The sequence below is a fragment of the Numida meleagris genome, chromosome 1 (genome assembly GCF_002078875.1).
Source record: "Numida meleagris isolate 19003 breed g44 Domestic line chromosome 1, NumMel1.0, whole genome shotgun sequence".
NCBI lineage: Eukaryota > Metazoa > Chordata > Aves > Galliformes > Numididae > Numida > Numida meleagris.
Genome location: NC_034409.1, coordinates 1,310,430 through 1,324,904, shown reverse-complemented (window position 1 = coordinate 1,324,904; position 14,475 = coordinate 1,310,430). Strand labels below are relative to the sequence as shown.

The 14,475-nt window shown below is 51.2% G+C and overlaps 1 protein-coding gene and 1 long non-coding RNA gene across 6 annotated transcripts in view; one reads left to right on the top strand and one right to left on the bottom strand.

The window, feature by feature from the left end:
* Window positions 1–12,353, top strand: part of NET1 (neuroepithelial cell transforming 1) — a 51,985-nt gene extending 39,632 nt beyond the window's left edge. The window contains exons 1-10 of one of the 2 annotated variants that reach the window (XM_021384265.1): window positions 1,102–1,275; window positions 5,434–5,541; window positions 6,321–6,488; window positions 7,238–7,300; window positions 7,726–7,822; window positions 7,937–8,013; window positions 8,510–8,767; window positions 9,043–9,213; window positions 10,101–10,287; window positions 10,650–11,050. In XM_021384265.1, coding sequence (XP_021239940.1) covers window positions 1,183–1,275; window positions 5,434–5,541; window positions 6,321–6,488; window positions 7,238–7,300; window positions 7,726–7,822; window positions 7,937–8,013; window positions 8,510–8,767; window positions 9,043–9,213; window positions 10,101–10,287; window positions 10,650–11,050 — 1,623 coding nt within the window. In that variant the 5' untranslated portion in view covers window positions 1,102–1,182. Of the gene's footprint in view, window positions 1–1,101; window positions 1,276–5,433; window positions 5,542–6,320; window positions 6,489–7,237; window positions 7,301–7,725; window positions 7,823–7,936; window positions 8,014–8,509; window positions 8,768–9,042; window positions 9,214–10,100; window positions 10,288–10,649 lie in introns of those variants that run through there. The other variant, XM_021384264.1, reaches the window with a different exon arrangement.
* The window catches only part of LOC110392217, a 3,264-nt gene continuing 1,193 nt past the window's right edge, over window positions 12,405–14,475 (bottom strand). For 3 of the 4 annotated variants that reach the window (XR_002434253.1, XR_002434251.1, XR_002434254.1), the window contains 3 exons: window positions 14,156–14,469; window positions 13,897–14,045; window positions 12,413–12,544 (listed from right to left, as the gene is read on the bottom strand). This is a non-coding gene — a long non-coding RNA (uncharacterized LOC110392217). Of the gene's footprint in view, window positions 12,545–12,649; window positions 13,176–13,896; window positions 14,046–14,155; window positions 14,470–14,475 lie in introns of all 4 variants that reach the window. The other variant, XR_002434252.1, reaches the window with a different exon arrangement.

Sequence of the window (14,475 nt, the reverse complement as noted above, 5' to 3'; positions counted from 1 at the left end):
TCTGACCTCAATCCTCCCCTCTTCATTTAAAGCCATTCCCCCTTGTCCTATCACTATCTGCCCGTGTAAAACATCCTCCTGCCACCCTTCCCCCTCCAAACAGCAGCTATAGGCAGCCATGCTCCCACCCCCAAAGAAACTCAGTGTATTTTTTTTACCAGCGCAAGAGACCATTTACTTTGGAGATTTGCAGCCGTGCCAGAAATAATACGACTTGAACAAACAAACAAAAGTACAAAACCCTCCGCATCCACAGCCGGGCCTGCCGGGACAGGCTGCCCTGTTAGCAGAGGGGGAGAGGCTCAGCCCCTGGCTAGCAGAGCGGTGCCAGTACGGCCTTGAAAGCTGAGAGCAGACTTCAAAGCGCAGGTCTAGACAAGAATTGGGCTTTTTGAACGCGGAAGGTAAAACCGAAAAAAAAAAAAACCCACAGTTTGCAGCGGCGAACGATTTACGCTGCCATCGGGCGGAGAGCGTCACACTTGCTCTTGTGAGATGGCGGAGAGAATTAAAAGAGGGAGAAGGAAAACAAGACCAGAAGACACAGGATCCTTTCAGTTGGAAGGGACCTTTCTAGATCATCTGGTCCAACTCCCCCGCAATGAACAGGGAGGCCTACAGCTCAGTCAGGTGCTCAGAGCCCCGTCCAGCCTGGCCTGGATCCATGGATGGGGCCCACCCACCACTTCCCTGGGCAACCTGTCCCAGTGCTTCACTACCCAGCTGTTTTGCTTTCCCTTTTTTCAGCACAGCTAGTGGAAAACCTCAGCTTTCCATAGCACTTTCTATCACACGGGGTGATGGCACGCCCCCTCTTGACCCTGTAAGGGTGCTGCCATCACGCTGCCTTAAAGCAGAGCCTCTCGGGGCTCCCGGTTTTGGGGGTTTTAGGAGGAAGAACAGCTCAGGGAAAGCCGATTTGGGGAGGAAAACAGCGCAGGTAAAGGCACCACTGAGTCTTCACCCCGCGAGCGCCGGCACGGGGGAGCTCAGAGCGATGGGGGCGTGGTCACAAAGGGGGCGTGGTCACACATCGGGGGCGTGGCTTTGATCGGAGTGGGCGTGGCCTCATCCGTAGCCCCGCCCCCCGCGGTGAGGTCGGGGCGCGGCGCGGCAGCGGGCGCAGAGCGGGGATGAGCGCGGGCGGAGGAGGAGGGAGCTGAGGGAGGGCGGCAGCGCGCCATGGTGGCTCACGACGAGCTCGGGGGGCTGCTCCCTATCAAAAGGACTATCCGGGTGATCGACGCGCAGAACCAGTCCTTCAGGGAGCAGGAGGTGAGGAGGAGAGGGGTCTGGGGGGGGGAGGAGAATGGGGTTTGGGGTGTGTTTTTTTGTGGGGAGTTCGGGCTTTTTTTTTTTTAAGGTAGAAGTGGTGCGTTCGGGTGGCTGACGGGAATTTGTCCTTATTAGCTAAGATTTTTGCCTCGTCGAAAAAAAAAAAAAAAAAAGTGTTGGTTTTGGGTTTCTTTCTTTGTTTTTCTTCACTTTTTTTTCTTCACTTGGTGTGGGAGTGTTGTTATTTTTATGCTGCGTTGTTATGCAGATGAGGTTGATTGCATTCCTGGTAGATTATCTGCGGGTAAAAAGTCCGGCAGGGAGATAGGGTGCCATGGGCTGGGTTTTATTGCCGAGATTATGGGGAAGAAGAAACAAGCAGCAGAAAGAAGGCAGTGTGGGGGCTCTGAGCTCCCCGTCTGAAAATCCTGCCTTAAAACGGCCAAATTTGGGCAATTGCACTGCACCAAAGGCAAACCAGGTCCTGGGAGAGAAGTAAAATCAACCAATAGGAGCCAAAATCTTTCAAATCGCCTCGAGTTGTTAAAAAAATGTGTATTTTCTGGAAGGTGTAATCAGTGCGTTGGGTATCGGAAGTGACAGTGCGGGTCTGGGCTTGAGCAAAGCCCCCAAAGCCAACACTGCTATCAGTGCCGGGCACTCGGTGCTATCAGGAGCCACCGAACTTATCAGCAGAAAGCACGGCTGGATTGTCCCCATCACAGCCATTGAGTTGGTCGAAGGCAGCGGGTGGAAACCTCCATCCCAGAGTGATGGTTTGGGTCGAGCCCGGAGCTGAGCTGGCACGTGGGTCTTACAGATCGAGTCAGGTGGCCATGACTTCCAGCAGGAATCCTTCGAGCCGCCGGTTGCGATCATCTTTGGCACATCTGGCTCTGTAGGAGAAGTCTGGCCACGCGTGGTTTTTGGATTTGTCACCGTGTTTGTGTGCCTTGCTATGGGGCCGGCACTTAGGACATTGTCCTCTAGTAAACGATCCCTGTAAAACCCACTAATTATTACCTAGCAGAGAGGTGAAGGTTGCACGCGTGCGTGCTGCTGAGGGGAAATGTTTCTGTCCTCAGGTGTAGAGGCTGCGAGATGCCAAGTCTTCCCAATGCGAAGCGAAGAAGTCCGCATGATAGAGCTGTGGGTGTCCCTGTTCGTTGCAGGGAAGTTGGACTAGATGACCATCCAAGCTTCCTTCCAACTCTGAGGATTCTGTGATCCTGAGTTCCACTCATGTGGAAACCCCACACTTCAGTGGAGCTTCTTCAAGTGCTTCTCTTTATTGTGCAAGCCTTGCCCTACAGTGGGAGCACTCGGAGATTTTGCGTGTGTGGTTGTGATAGAGAATCACTTGAGTTGAAAGGGACCCTTAAAGATCATCTAGTCCAACTCTGAGTGTGTACATATATATGTAGATATGATTTTAGTGGAGAGCTTTTGAGGAAAAAAAAAAAAAACAATGTGAATGGAAGCAGAGTGCTGTTGAGCTCTGGGGTTTTTAATGATGGTCAGTGCTGCAGTGCTTAACACCAGCGACTTGTTACAGAAACTTTGCAGGCTTCGTTCTAATCTGGGCTTCCGTAAGTAATACAGCACGGAGACAGTCTGCTCATTGTCTGCAAGTACAGAGCTTTGAAAAAAAAAAATAAATAAATGGTGCCGAGCCAAAGTTATCCATAGGGTGAACTGTGCTGAGTCTGGGCTGTAAAGGGAGGACGTAACCCCAAGCTGAATGCAGACCACAGAGAAGGGAGAGCGTTCTAAGGAGAGGGAATTTTTCCCCTCTGCCTTGGGTCAAGTGATATAATCGGAAGGAGAGAAGAAGAAACAGATGCAGTTCTTTTGGCAGTCGAGCCGTGACAAAGCAGGATTACATTTTCTTCCAGAGATAGGAAACGGCCTTTTGCTCGGCTGAATTTACAGCATACCCAAGTCTTTTTTCTGTTGGCCGAGCACCCCAAGGGAGCGCATCGTATGTACAGCAAGCGCTCCGCTCTCACCGATCCACGTGAAATCCCTCCCTCCTGCTGCTCTCGCTCCCTCCACGCCTGTCTTTGCCCATCTCGCTCGGCGACGACTGCTGTGTTACGGCCCTGCAGGAACAGGGAGCCCCTTTGTGCTGCCCATCCCAAAGGCAGAGAGGCAGGAATGCCTCCTGCAAGACCTTGCGCGCGCTCATGTGTCGCCTCAGCCTGGCACAGATGTGCTGGGAAGGCATTCCCACGTGTCCCGCAGCCAGATAGCTGCGCGTCCTTGCGCCTCATACCCGGAAAGGTTGCCCAGCTGACCCTTATGCAGCGAGCTGTGAAATACCCCACAAGCATCCCAAAGTCCCGAGGTTTCTCGCCGTTCGTTTTCAGTGTCGCGTTTTTCTTTTCGGGGCCATTTATATCGCTGGCCTCGACAGAGCTGCGTATGGCTCGTGCCTGTGTATTTTCTCCTTAGGTCCCTGCGGCTCCTCTTGGCTCGTATCCCTTTATTCTAGCACGCAGTTACGTGGTTTTGTAGAACTCAGTTACCTATCCTTCTGCTCCAGTCAGAAATGTCTGTAATTAATCAAGTTTCCTTCTCTTCTCTTGAGCCCAGCCGTCTGGATAACCCTTTTCCCAGCTGACTCCTTCTTGAATGTGCTATCTTCAGGGCTGGAAGCAGACAAGTGACTTCAGCATTGTACCTAAACCCAGCTGAGGGTCGGGGGCCCGGGCTCAGGGGTCCTCTCTCGTCGCTTTTTCCCACTTCATAGCTCTGAAATTACCCAACCATTTCAGGCACAGCTTGGAACAGCCTTTGTGCTGTGCCAGAGAGATCTTTCTGCTCTGCATCAGTCATAAATGGTTTCTTTTCATGTTCTCCCGTGCAACTTTGAGGGCTTCATTCAGTGTGAGTTAAGCTCCTGTGTTGCCTGTAGGCAGGCAGGCAGGCCGGCCCTGGGGTCACGTTACTGAAAGCAGATCTGACCTACGTAGCTTTTATGCTTCCTCAGCCTCGTAACTGGAATCCAGCTCTGTGTGTTCCTATTCCCCTTTTCAGTTTCCAGCATTTGTCACTTCCGTCGCAGTACAGAAGCAAAGGGTTTGGGCTCCCCATCTTTGCAATTAACCAAAAAAAAAACACCTAATAAAGCTTTGGTAAAGTGTCAGCTGAGACCGATTCAAAAAAGAAGCTTCCATCAACGCCTCCCTGTTTCGTGCTAAGAAACTCTATCATCCTAAGGAGTCGCATCCAACCATTTGCCAGGTGTTTAAGAGCACCTGATGCAGCCTTTCTCCCAGCCTCAAGCTCCAGGTTCCTTGTGGAGGTGCACACCTTTCCTCTACAGTTCTTGCAACACAATATTTTTGATCCAGGTTACATAGGGTTACCAGCATCATTTTAATAAGTGAGCTTAAGCACCAGTAGGTTTCCTTGGGACGTTTCCTCTTTCTTGGCAGCGTCACGGTCAGGACAGCATTTCAACCACTGGGCTCACAGTACAGATCAGTGGCACAGAAAAGCAGAAGCTCTGTCTTTCCAATCTAAACAACGCAGAAGAAAAAAATTACAATGAGTTTTGCTGGGGGGGAGAGGGAGGTGGAGAGCAGAAGGAGGAGGGAGCTTTGGAAAACCGAAGGTTTTAGACTTCATCTGCTTCACGTGTGCGTATCCCCCGCGGAATGTTCAGCATGTTGTCATTTGGTAGAAGAGCTGCTGAGGCCGTGCTGGGCTCTGGCTGCTACTTTTCTCTCCAAAATATAATCACAAATGGAACAACACATTCGTTCTACAAAGGAGAACGTGCTAAAAGGGAGGGGCAGACCACAGCTCCATCTTTAGAGGAGTCTCTTGCCCTGTAAAGGAGAGCACTTCAGTCTATTTCTGTGCAAACCGTAACAGTCCCAGTTTGAGCCTTATTTTAAATGCTGACGTGTGTGTGTTATCTTGTCTCCCTTACCCTGGGCAAGATCCTTGCAGTTCAATTGTAGCCCTAAAGTTCAGACAAATATTTACAGCCTCTGCTTTCCATTTAAGATGAATGGCTTCTTCAGAACGCTTTCTTTGCAGTGTTTCCCACTCCTTAAGGGTGTTCATGCTTTCTGAAGCTGCCCGGACAGCTTGAGAAATGAAGTGGGAGTCACAGCCAGTACAATTTGTTCTCTGCTTTATTTACAGGAGCCAAGCAATAAACGGGTCCGGCCTTTAGCGCGGGTCACATCCTTGGCAAACTTGATCTCTCCTGTAAGAAATGGTGCAGTTCGGCGCTTTGGGCAAACAATCCAGGTAAAAAGCAGAGCTTTCTGCTCCTCTGCAGGAGACACGGGGAACTGCTGGCTGTGTGGGAGTGAAACAGGCAGCGGGATTTCGAGGCCTTGTTTGAAAAGTCTCCAGCCTGATGAAGGCGAGGACACAAAGCTTGCCTGGGGGGTGAAGAAGAGTTGACGAGTTCAGAGGTGGCTTGCCTAGATCCCAGGTTATCGAAGGCAAGAAAAATAAAACCTGATTCACATCAGGAGGACGCGGTGATGAGCTCTTCCAGTACTTGGAGCGTGTGCCTAGAAGTGAAATGACCCCGCTGCTTGGTGATGAGGTTAGAGAAGTGTTGTCTGAGGAGCTGGACACCCCGTGCACTCAGATAAGATCGCTCCTCAGTCCGTGTTGCAACAACACGGCAGATCACGAGAGCAAAGTTCAAGTGGCTCCTGATTAGCCCCGTTCAAAGCAGAATGGTGATTCTAATTCATTTACTTCCTCATACCTTGGAAATAGGCCCACGCTTCACCAGCCCACCTTCCTCCCCAGCACTGCTGGATCCATGCAGAGAGAGGCAGGGGGAAAAGGCTGCCAACCTCAGGGCTCTGGGGGCCTTCTCAGCAGCTTGATTAAAGCGTTCCTTTATCTGAGGGAAAAGTGTCTGGGTGTGTTTTCCTGCCCTGCACAACAGAGGAGGATGAAAGATTGGGAGGGGCGTGGAACAACACTTCTGCGCTTCTGAAATGTTGGCTCCAAACTATATTTTTTTTTTTTAACATTTTCTTTTTTTTTTTCTTTAATCCCTACAGTCGTTTGCCCTTCGCAGTGACAGCAAATCTCCCAGCTGTGCCCAGAAGTCATGTAGCAGATCCGCTGCGCCTACCCCTCCTAAAAGAAGAAACAGCGTCCTTTGGTCTGAGATGTTAGATGTCAACATGAAAGAATCTCTGAGCACCAAAGAAATTAAACGCCAGGAGGTAAGCAGGACTGGGAAGGGCAGCTGAGGCCTTGATTCGTTCCATTTCCCAGGTGGGAAAAGGAGAAACGAGCACCTCTGGGTGGTTGTATCTTCCTCCCCACCTTCATTTCTGAACCTTAGGCATGGGAGAAGGTGCAGGCTTCTCCCTTCGTGAGTCACAAGAGAGTTAGTCTCCCCGGGTTGACCCTCCAGAGATGCCAAACGCTTTCCACGGGGGTGCTGAGCATTTCTGAAATTGGAGACCCAGCCACACGGCTTGCTTTGCAGCGGACCCGAAGACGGGTCGCTGTGCAGCCAGCTGTCTTTCTCTTAAAGCTCTTGACAATTGGTCGAAAGCCAAACAGCGAGGCCTCGGCTTGGCTTTTTCCTGTAGTTCTTAGACAAATCTTCTAACGACAACACAGAAGCTGACTAAAGACGCCTGGGATTTGACCTCTGCGGTTTTCTGGGTTTTGTTCTTTTTTTCCTACTCGCCTGGGTAAAAGCAGTGATTTAAAAGGTGCTAATATTTAATTTGGCTTGTGCGTGAGCGTCAGAGCTTTCACACAGTTGTAAGTAATGCGGCTTTCTCCAAGCTGGGAAAGCTGGCAGATTGACTCGAGGTTGTCGTGCCCAGGTGGCATGCAGTGATTCAGATGGCAAAGCTGCCTATTCAAGACAGGATGTACATTATGTGAACTGAAAGGCTCTTTCAGAGGAAAACTGGGATTAAAACTGACTCTCAGTGCTTTATCTCCCTCCTCACAGGCAATATATGAGATGTCCAGAGGAGAACAGGACCTGATTGAGGACCTGAAGCTTGCCAGGAAGGTGAGTGAGTTTTTCCTGCAGTCAGTAATCGTATTATAAATAAGAAAGTTTACTTACACCTGCAAACATTACACGTCAGCTTGGTCAGGCCCAGCATCCACCTTTTGAAAACTATCCTGGAAAGCTGAAGCGAGCAGTCCCTCAGTGCTAACAGTGCTGGTTTGATTGCAACGAGCTCAGCCAAAAAAAAGATGGAGCTCTGCAGTCCTAGGTAGCTACTAGGGAAATTCCTCCTGTTGAGACAGGAAAGCCCATTTCATTTGTAGGCCTTGGTACCTCTGTACAGAGTTGTATCTTGCACTGATCCGAGTCCCTGTTTCAATCAGCCTCACTTCAAATCTGTCCTGCACTCCCTGCATCTCCCAGTATTAATATGGTCAGCTTCTGAGATCTGAATGTATTTTAATACTGACTTTCTTTGACAGGCTTACCATGATCCTATGCTGAAACTCTCTATCATGTCTGAGGAGGAACTCACCCACATATTTGGGGACTTGGATTCTTATATTCCTCTGCATGAAGGTAAGAACTAAGCCAACACGACGTATTGACTCAGAGCTAGACTGCATGCTTTCTCATATTAGAACAGTCAACTGGGGCGTTGTGGCAACTTCTGTTTTTGTGTTTCAATTCCAGATTTGTTGGCGAGTTTAGGAGAAGCAACAAAACCAGATGGAACAGTGGAGCAGATCGGGCCCATCCTTGTAAAGTGGGTGAGTACACAACTCTCAGGCACCAGGCTGAAAAGGATTGTGAGATTAAAGAGCATTTAAAGCTGGAAGCTGAAAAGCTTGCAGGCTTTTGTGGCCTCCAGCGAAAGATTGAAACGGAAATCCTGACTACCCTGAAAACAATGGGACTCTGTCAGCTGTAATGGGCCACTATTTCATCTGGGAGACTTGCACTAGTGTGACTACAATTACTTAGTGATTTATGTTTGAAATATCTCTCTCTTCTGGGCTGTTTGCTGCTGATGTGATTTCATCAGTGCTAACAGTGTTAAACATCTGAACTTCAAAGTCACGGCAGTCAGGATGCCCTTGCTCTCCTCACAGAAGGCTAGCTACACATACAAGGTGCTCTGTTAGCTTTTTTACAGGGCCAGGCATCACAGTAAGGGAAGCAGAACTCCCTGAGTTGGCCACATTAATGTGATTCGCCTTTCCCGTGCAGAATTTGACTTCTGAACATGCCTCTGTTCTCCTGCAGTTACCACGACTCCATGCCTACAAAGGTTACTGCAGCAATCAGCTGGCAGCCAAAGCTCTGCTGGATCAGAAGAAGCAGGACCGGAGAGTGCAGGACTTCCTGCAGCGCTGCCTGGAGTCTCCATTCAGCCGCAAGCTGGACCTCTGGAGCTTCTTGGACATCCCTCGAAGTCGGCTGGTCAAATACCCACTGCTCCTCAAAGAGATCCTGAGGCACACTCCCAAAGACCATCCTGATATCCAGATTCTGGAAGAAGCCGTAAGTAACAAGGGATTCTGTCGTCATCGTTCCGATGCAACCGTGGCGTTCGGGAGGAAAAAAAAAGGAAAACTTCCTTCAACCTTCAGCAGTTTTGTGGAGTGGTTTAAACCTGTGGCTGTAACCCCTCCTGAAAGCAGAGGAGCGATGAGTCCACACAGATGGGGATTTTTTATGGGATCCACCTCGTGGGGATTGTTTTTAGTAGTGCTTAAATGGAAGATATTCGAGCATAAGTCCTTACTTAATCGTTTTTTAAACGCTTTGTTTTACAGATATCTATAATCCAAGGGGTCCTCTCTGACATCAACTTAAAGAAGGGAGAGTCGGAGTGTCAGTATTACATTGACAAACTGGAGTATCTGGATGAGAAGCAGAAGGACCCGAGGATTGAAGGAAGCAAAGCTTTACTGTGCCATGGGGAGCTGAAGAACAAAAACGGGCATGTAAGTCCCTTGCGTTCGTGGCAATTAATAACCAGTTTTGAAAACCTTCCCTCAGAGACAATTGAAACTGTCTGCCACAACATGACCAGGAGCTCTTACCTCCTTAGTTTAGGCAATTAGCTAAATTTCCAAAAGCAGAAGGAAAAGGAGCTGATGGCAGAGTGCATTTCGGGGTGTAAGGGAAAAGTTTCCTGCTGACAGCTTTACAATTTGGCCTTCAGAAGCTGGAAAATAATGAGCACAAAACGACTGTAGAAAGCGTGCTCCGTGCCCTAGCACTCCATCAGAAGGGATTTCCTGCCGCCTGTTTACTTTCAGGTGCTCTGACACGGCCCATTGTGAACGCTGGCACACGGTTCTTCCAAACAAAAGTGTTCCTGCAGGAGCCTGTTTGGCTTTGAGATGAACTGCCAAGAGTTTATCTCCCACTGCAGCAGCCCTGAAAGACCCTGCTGGACTCAAGGCTTTGCTGCCTTTTGTTCTGACTTAGCCACAGTTTAAACGTGAAATCTTTTTCTGCTTTTTTTTTTTTTTTTTTTAATTATTATTTTTTTCTGTGGTCGGTTGGTTTATTTAATTCACTCATTGCACCACAGGAGACGTGAAGCATTTTGCGTAGGCAGGAAAGCTTTTGCTTCTTATCACTCTATCCGTGCCATCTGCACATCGTAATCCCAATGTCGGGGTCATAAGACAATAAATCTGTTGGTTCAAGTCGTGTGTGTGCCATCCCTGTCAGAGCCCTACGTGACTGCAGCAGAAAACTGCCCGAAAGTGAACTTGGGTGAGACTTGAGATAACGTGGCCTTGAATTCCATAGGGTGTGTAATCACTCGGCCTGCAGAGTGCCGTGCTTTCCTCGTACTCAAACACGCTTTCCCTTTCAGAAACTCTACGTCTTCCTCTTCCAAGACATCCTGGTTCTGACCCGGCCGGTCACTCGCAACGAGCGTCAGTCCTACCAAGTGTACAGGCAGCCCATCCCCGTCCAGGAGCTGCTCCTCGAAGACCTGCAGGACGGAGATGTGAAAATGGGAGGATCCTTCCGAGGAGCATTTGGCAATTCGGATAAAGGTACAAACCAAACAGACCCCGTCCGCGTGGGGATCGTGTGAGGACAAGGAGGGGGGACGGCTGGGCAGGGATCCCCGCGCGTTCGCATCCACCGTGACGCTGTCACCGCTGAGCTCTGCTGGGTTTTATCTGGAGGCCGTAAACTTTGCTATGGCGCCTTGCAGTCGGTGCTAAGATTAGAAAATGCCTCCTCCAGCAGATCGGGGCTGGGGATTTGGGAAGGAACGGGGAGGGGGGAGTGTTCGGTGAGATGTCGAACGCTTTCCCTGAAGCAAAACAGAGCGGATTGGGTCACTTGTCTAGTGATGGAATCTAAATACCGAGCTCGGAACTGATCTGCTTTTTCCTATGTTTACCTTCAGCTAAAAATATCTTCCGAGTTCGTTTCCAAGACCCCTCCCCGGGCCAATCCCACACCCTGCAGGCCAACGACATCTTCCACAAGCAGCAGTGGGTGAACTGCATCCGAACCGCCATTGCTCCCTTCCAGCGGACTGCGGCCGCCGCGGAGCTGAAGGAGCTGCCCGAGCTCAGCGAGGAGTCGGAGGAGAACAACCCCTCCGTGCCCAACGTCAGAGCCCAGAGGAGGCAGTCTGCCATGTCGGGCATCGCTGAGATGGAGCTCGATGAGAACGCGGCCGAGTGCGGCTCCGTGCTGGACTCAGAGGAAGCCAAGGGCGTGAAAACGCACAGAACGCTCCCTGGGCACAGGAAAACGAGGGAGAAGCAGCTGAGCAGCAAGAGGAAGGAAACGCTGGTGTAGAGAGGAGCCCAGTGCCATCCTGGTGGAACTGTTTATTTATAAATAACGTGTACATTTTCCTTGTCATGTGAGCATGGTTGGATTTGCTCTACTGAACAGAAGCGTCTTTTTTCTGTGTGTGTGTGTGTGCGTGTGTTGTAATGGCAGCTACTGGTATACAGTTAACACTGTTGAACTGGGGTCTGTTTTTTACAAAAGGGACCACTCGGCTTCTTGACCACTTCAGTGCAGATCTTTGAAGAACACCCTTTGGTTCAGAAAGATTTCCACCTGGGGTGATGGAGGCTTCTAAAGTCGGTGCCATCACCTGGAGCCTGGCAGGGTCTCCCCTTGCTTGGATCAGTGCTGCAAGAAGTCCCTTCAAAGGGCACCGAAAGCTGAAATCTGCCTTTTCTTTCTGTCTTCTGCACTGCGTGGTTATCACCACCCACCCCACAAAAAAAAAACCAGACCCCAGCTTCAACGGGTTCTCCACTTACCTACTGGAATCTTTCATTTTAGTGTGTCCGTTTGTACATTCCTCGTTTTCACTCATGTAACCTGCCACGTATTTAATTTTTTTTTTTTTTTTTTTTTATTAGTTGTTCCGTTTCAGGTCGGCTTGGGGTTTTGGTCTCGTTTTCTTTGGGTTTTCTTTTTTTTACTTTTGTACTTTTGTCGTCGTCGTCGTCACCGTTCCGTCTTTCAGACTTGGCATTTCCTTTCGAGTACTCGATCCTTCTTGTTCAGAGATGCGCAAATTGCTTCTCACGTCACTCACAGAACCGGGTCGGATGGGATGTAGGAAAGTTTTAGGCACGTTGCAAAGGGTTTGGGGAGGGAAAAGAGCAGCAGCTAGAGGGAATAGAGGGAGCAAGAGTAGTTTTTTTGTTCTTGTCAATGAAACGCCTCCCGCTGCCCGTGGGAGGCAGGCGTGGAGGCAGCCAGGAGGACATTGCATGTGGTAGAAAGGTAGAGAAAAGAAAGCGTAGAGAAAAAGCAAGCAGCTGAAGCTGATGGGTTAAGGACAGAGGAGATGGCGACTGTATATAGTTGTACAACGGCGGCACTGCCACGTTCTAGCGATCCAAAGATGCCCGTGAGATGCCAGCTCGGAACCTGGGCTGCAAAGTGGGGTAGGAAACGAAGTTGGTGGCGGCTGTGCTGGAAGCCAAAGCGTCGTTCCTGCACTGAAGGCGGCACGGCCAGGACGGCGATCCCGCAGCGCCCGTCCGTGAGCACTGCACAGAGCCGGGAGCGGGGCTTCTCTGTAAATGTCTTTGTACAGTTTCAAGTGCCAAGTACCATTAAATTCCTGACGGCCTCCTGCTTGTTGGTGTGAGTCGCTGCCTGGGTGGGACGCGATAATGCCACCGGGGTTGTAAGGCTGAGGTAATAGAGGAGCGATAAGCTGCTCGCTGCGCTTCTCGTGCGCTCGGCCTGTCTCTAGCACACGTTGGCCCCCAGGGATTCACGAGGAAGCTGGGCCGTGTCCCGATCCTCTTCCTTTTTTCCCTGAAAAATAGGAGCGGATGGTTTATGGCCCAGCACGAGGCCTGACGCCGCCCTCGCTGCGCGACGGGTGGGTGCTGTAAAACAGGGCACAGCTCCGTGACTCACTCCAGAGCCTGCAGAGCTTGCTTGTACATTCCGGGGTAGCAGGAAGCGGTGCTGACACTGCTCCCTCCCCAAACGTCGCGGGCTGGATGTGGAGGGCAGTGTCTGGGCACGGCTCCGTGCCGGCTCTCCTGGGTCTCCTGGGGTTCAGTGCCAGAACGCAGCATTTGCACGCCCTTTTTGCCCCCTGAACGTGAAGTTTTGAGCCGGAAGGGGCTCAGCCCTCTCTGCACAGAACTCAGGAGCAAGATGACGTGGGGGAAAAAAAAAGCATGATGAGCTGCGGGCGCACATGGCTCGTCCTCAAAGGAGAGGAAATCCTGCAGCGAGCCCGCAGATCCTCCCGCGCGTCAGAACATCGGTCTGGGCTTGATGCAGGCAACAGCCAGCCAAGAACTTCATTCCCCCCCTCCACGTCCCAGCGGTTTCTCTCCCCGATGGTGCTGAACCCGCGTGCTCCGGGGCTGGATGTGCAGACTGCAGTAGACTAAACATGGGCATTCCTGGCTCCCGGCCGCTCCTTTCCATGCTGCCAAGGGACATGGGGATGCAGAGGGGGAACCGAGAGCAGCTCTGCGTCCCCAAACCACACCGCACCCCGGACCCCCTTTCCAAAATCCCATTTTGCGCCTTGCACCCCAACGCAATCCCTCCTGGGCTTTGTTCCTCCCCATCCCCATGGGTTGGTGGGACCAAGCCCAGCACGCCCAGGCTCATGCAGGGGCCCCATGGAGGTTCTCCTGCCAAAACGGTTTCGCTCTCCACCTCCCAACTTTCTCTTTTTGCCACGAATTCTTCAGCCTCCCCTTCCCTCCACCTCGTCTGCAAACCCAGACGTGGCCGCGCACATCTGTGCTCGCGCTACAAGCCACGCCAGCTCGGCGTAATCCGCCTGGGTGCTTTTAACCACTCGTTCGGGGGCTTTTTTTTTTTTTTTTTTTTTTGCTGTTTCGTGGATCAGCCAGATGTCGGGAGGAGGGAACGCCTGGAAAATGCTTCCTGAGTCTTTCACTTGAGCCGCTCGCACCCACCGGCCTCGTCTCCCTCCTCCATCAAAGCGTCGACCCCTCCAGCCCCGTTTGGACGCAACCCAGGGAAACCAATGCTGCTTTCCCGTCCTCCCAGATGCAGTAAGTAGGAGCTGGCCATCAACCACAGGGTTTTATGGGCCGGCAGGCAGTTGCACTAGGTTAATTACCCCGTCGAACTAATGAGGGCGCAGTTAAGCATGGCCAACATCAAGGGCTGACCTTCTCCCAGTGGCTGTGGGCAATGGGAAGGCAATGGGCGACGGTGATGGCGAGGCTGTCTGATGGTGTTTGCTTCTCCCAGCCACCTCCACCAAGCTCCCCCTCTTCCCAGCCACCCAGGGGCTCTTTCACAACAGTTTTGATTCATCCTGGAGCAGAACAGCAAGAGAAGGCAATTAGATGGAAAATCAGGGAGCAGCTCGTTGCACAAGAGGAGCTCCCAAGGGCTCCCCTCCCCGAAACGCGCTGTTCCTCTCACCAGACAGGTTCCCAGTATGGCTCAGCCCATCCCTCCCAGCAACGTGCCAGGAGGTTTTTCCAGATGAGGTTTTCCTTGAGAGGGTGCTCTCCTCCCAAGCTCTGTCCCACCTGGAGAACGCAATTCCCGTGCTATCTCATAGCTTGCTTCTGTTTCGTGGCATTCCATCCAAATCTCGCAGCTTTACATCCTCGCTGGGTTAAACTGGGGGAAAGTGGTGCTGTTTTCTTGGAGAGAAGCAAGTCAGATTGCATTCTGCCGCAGAGTTTGGTCATCTGGTTCCATTAGTACCTTGGTGCAGCTGGTGAAGGTCACTGGGC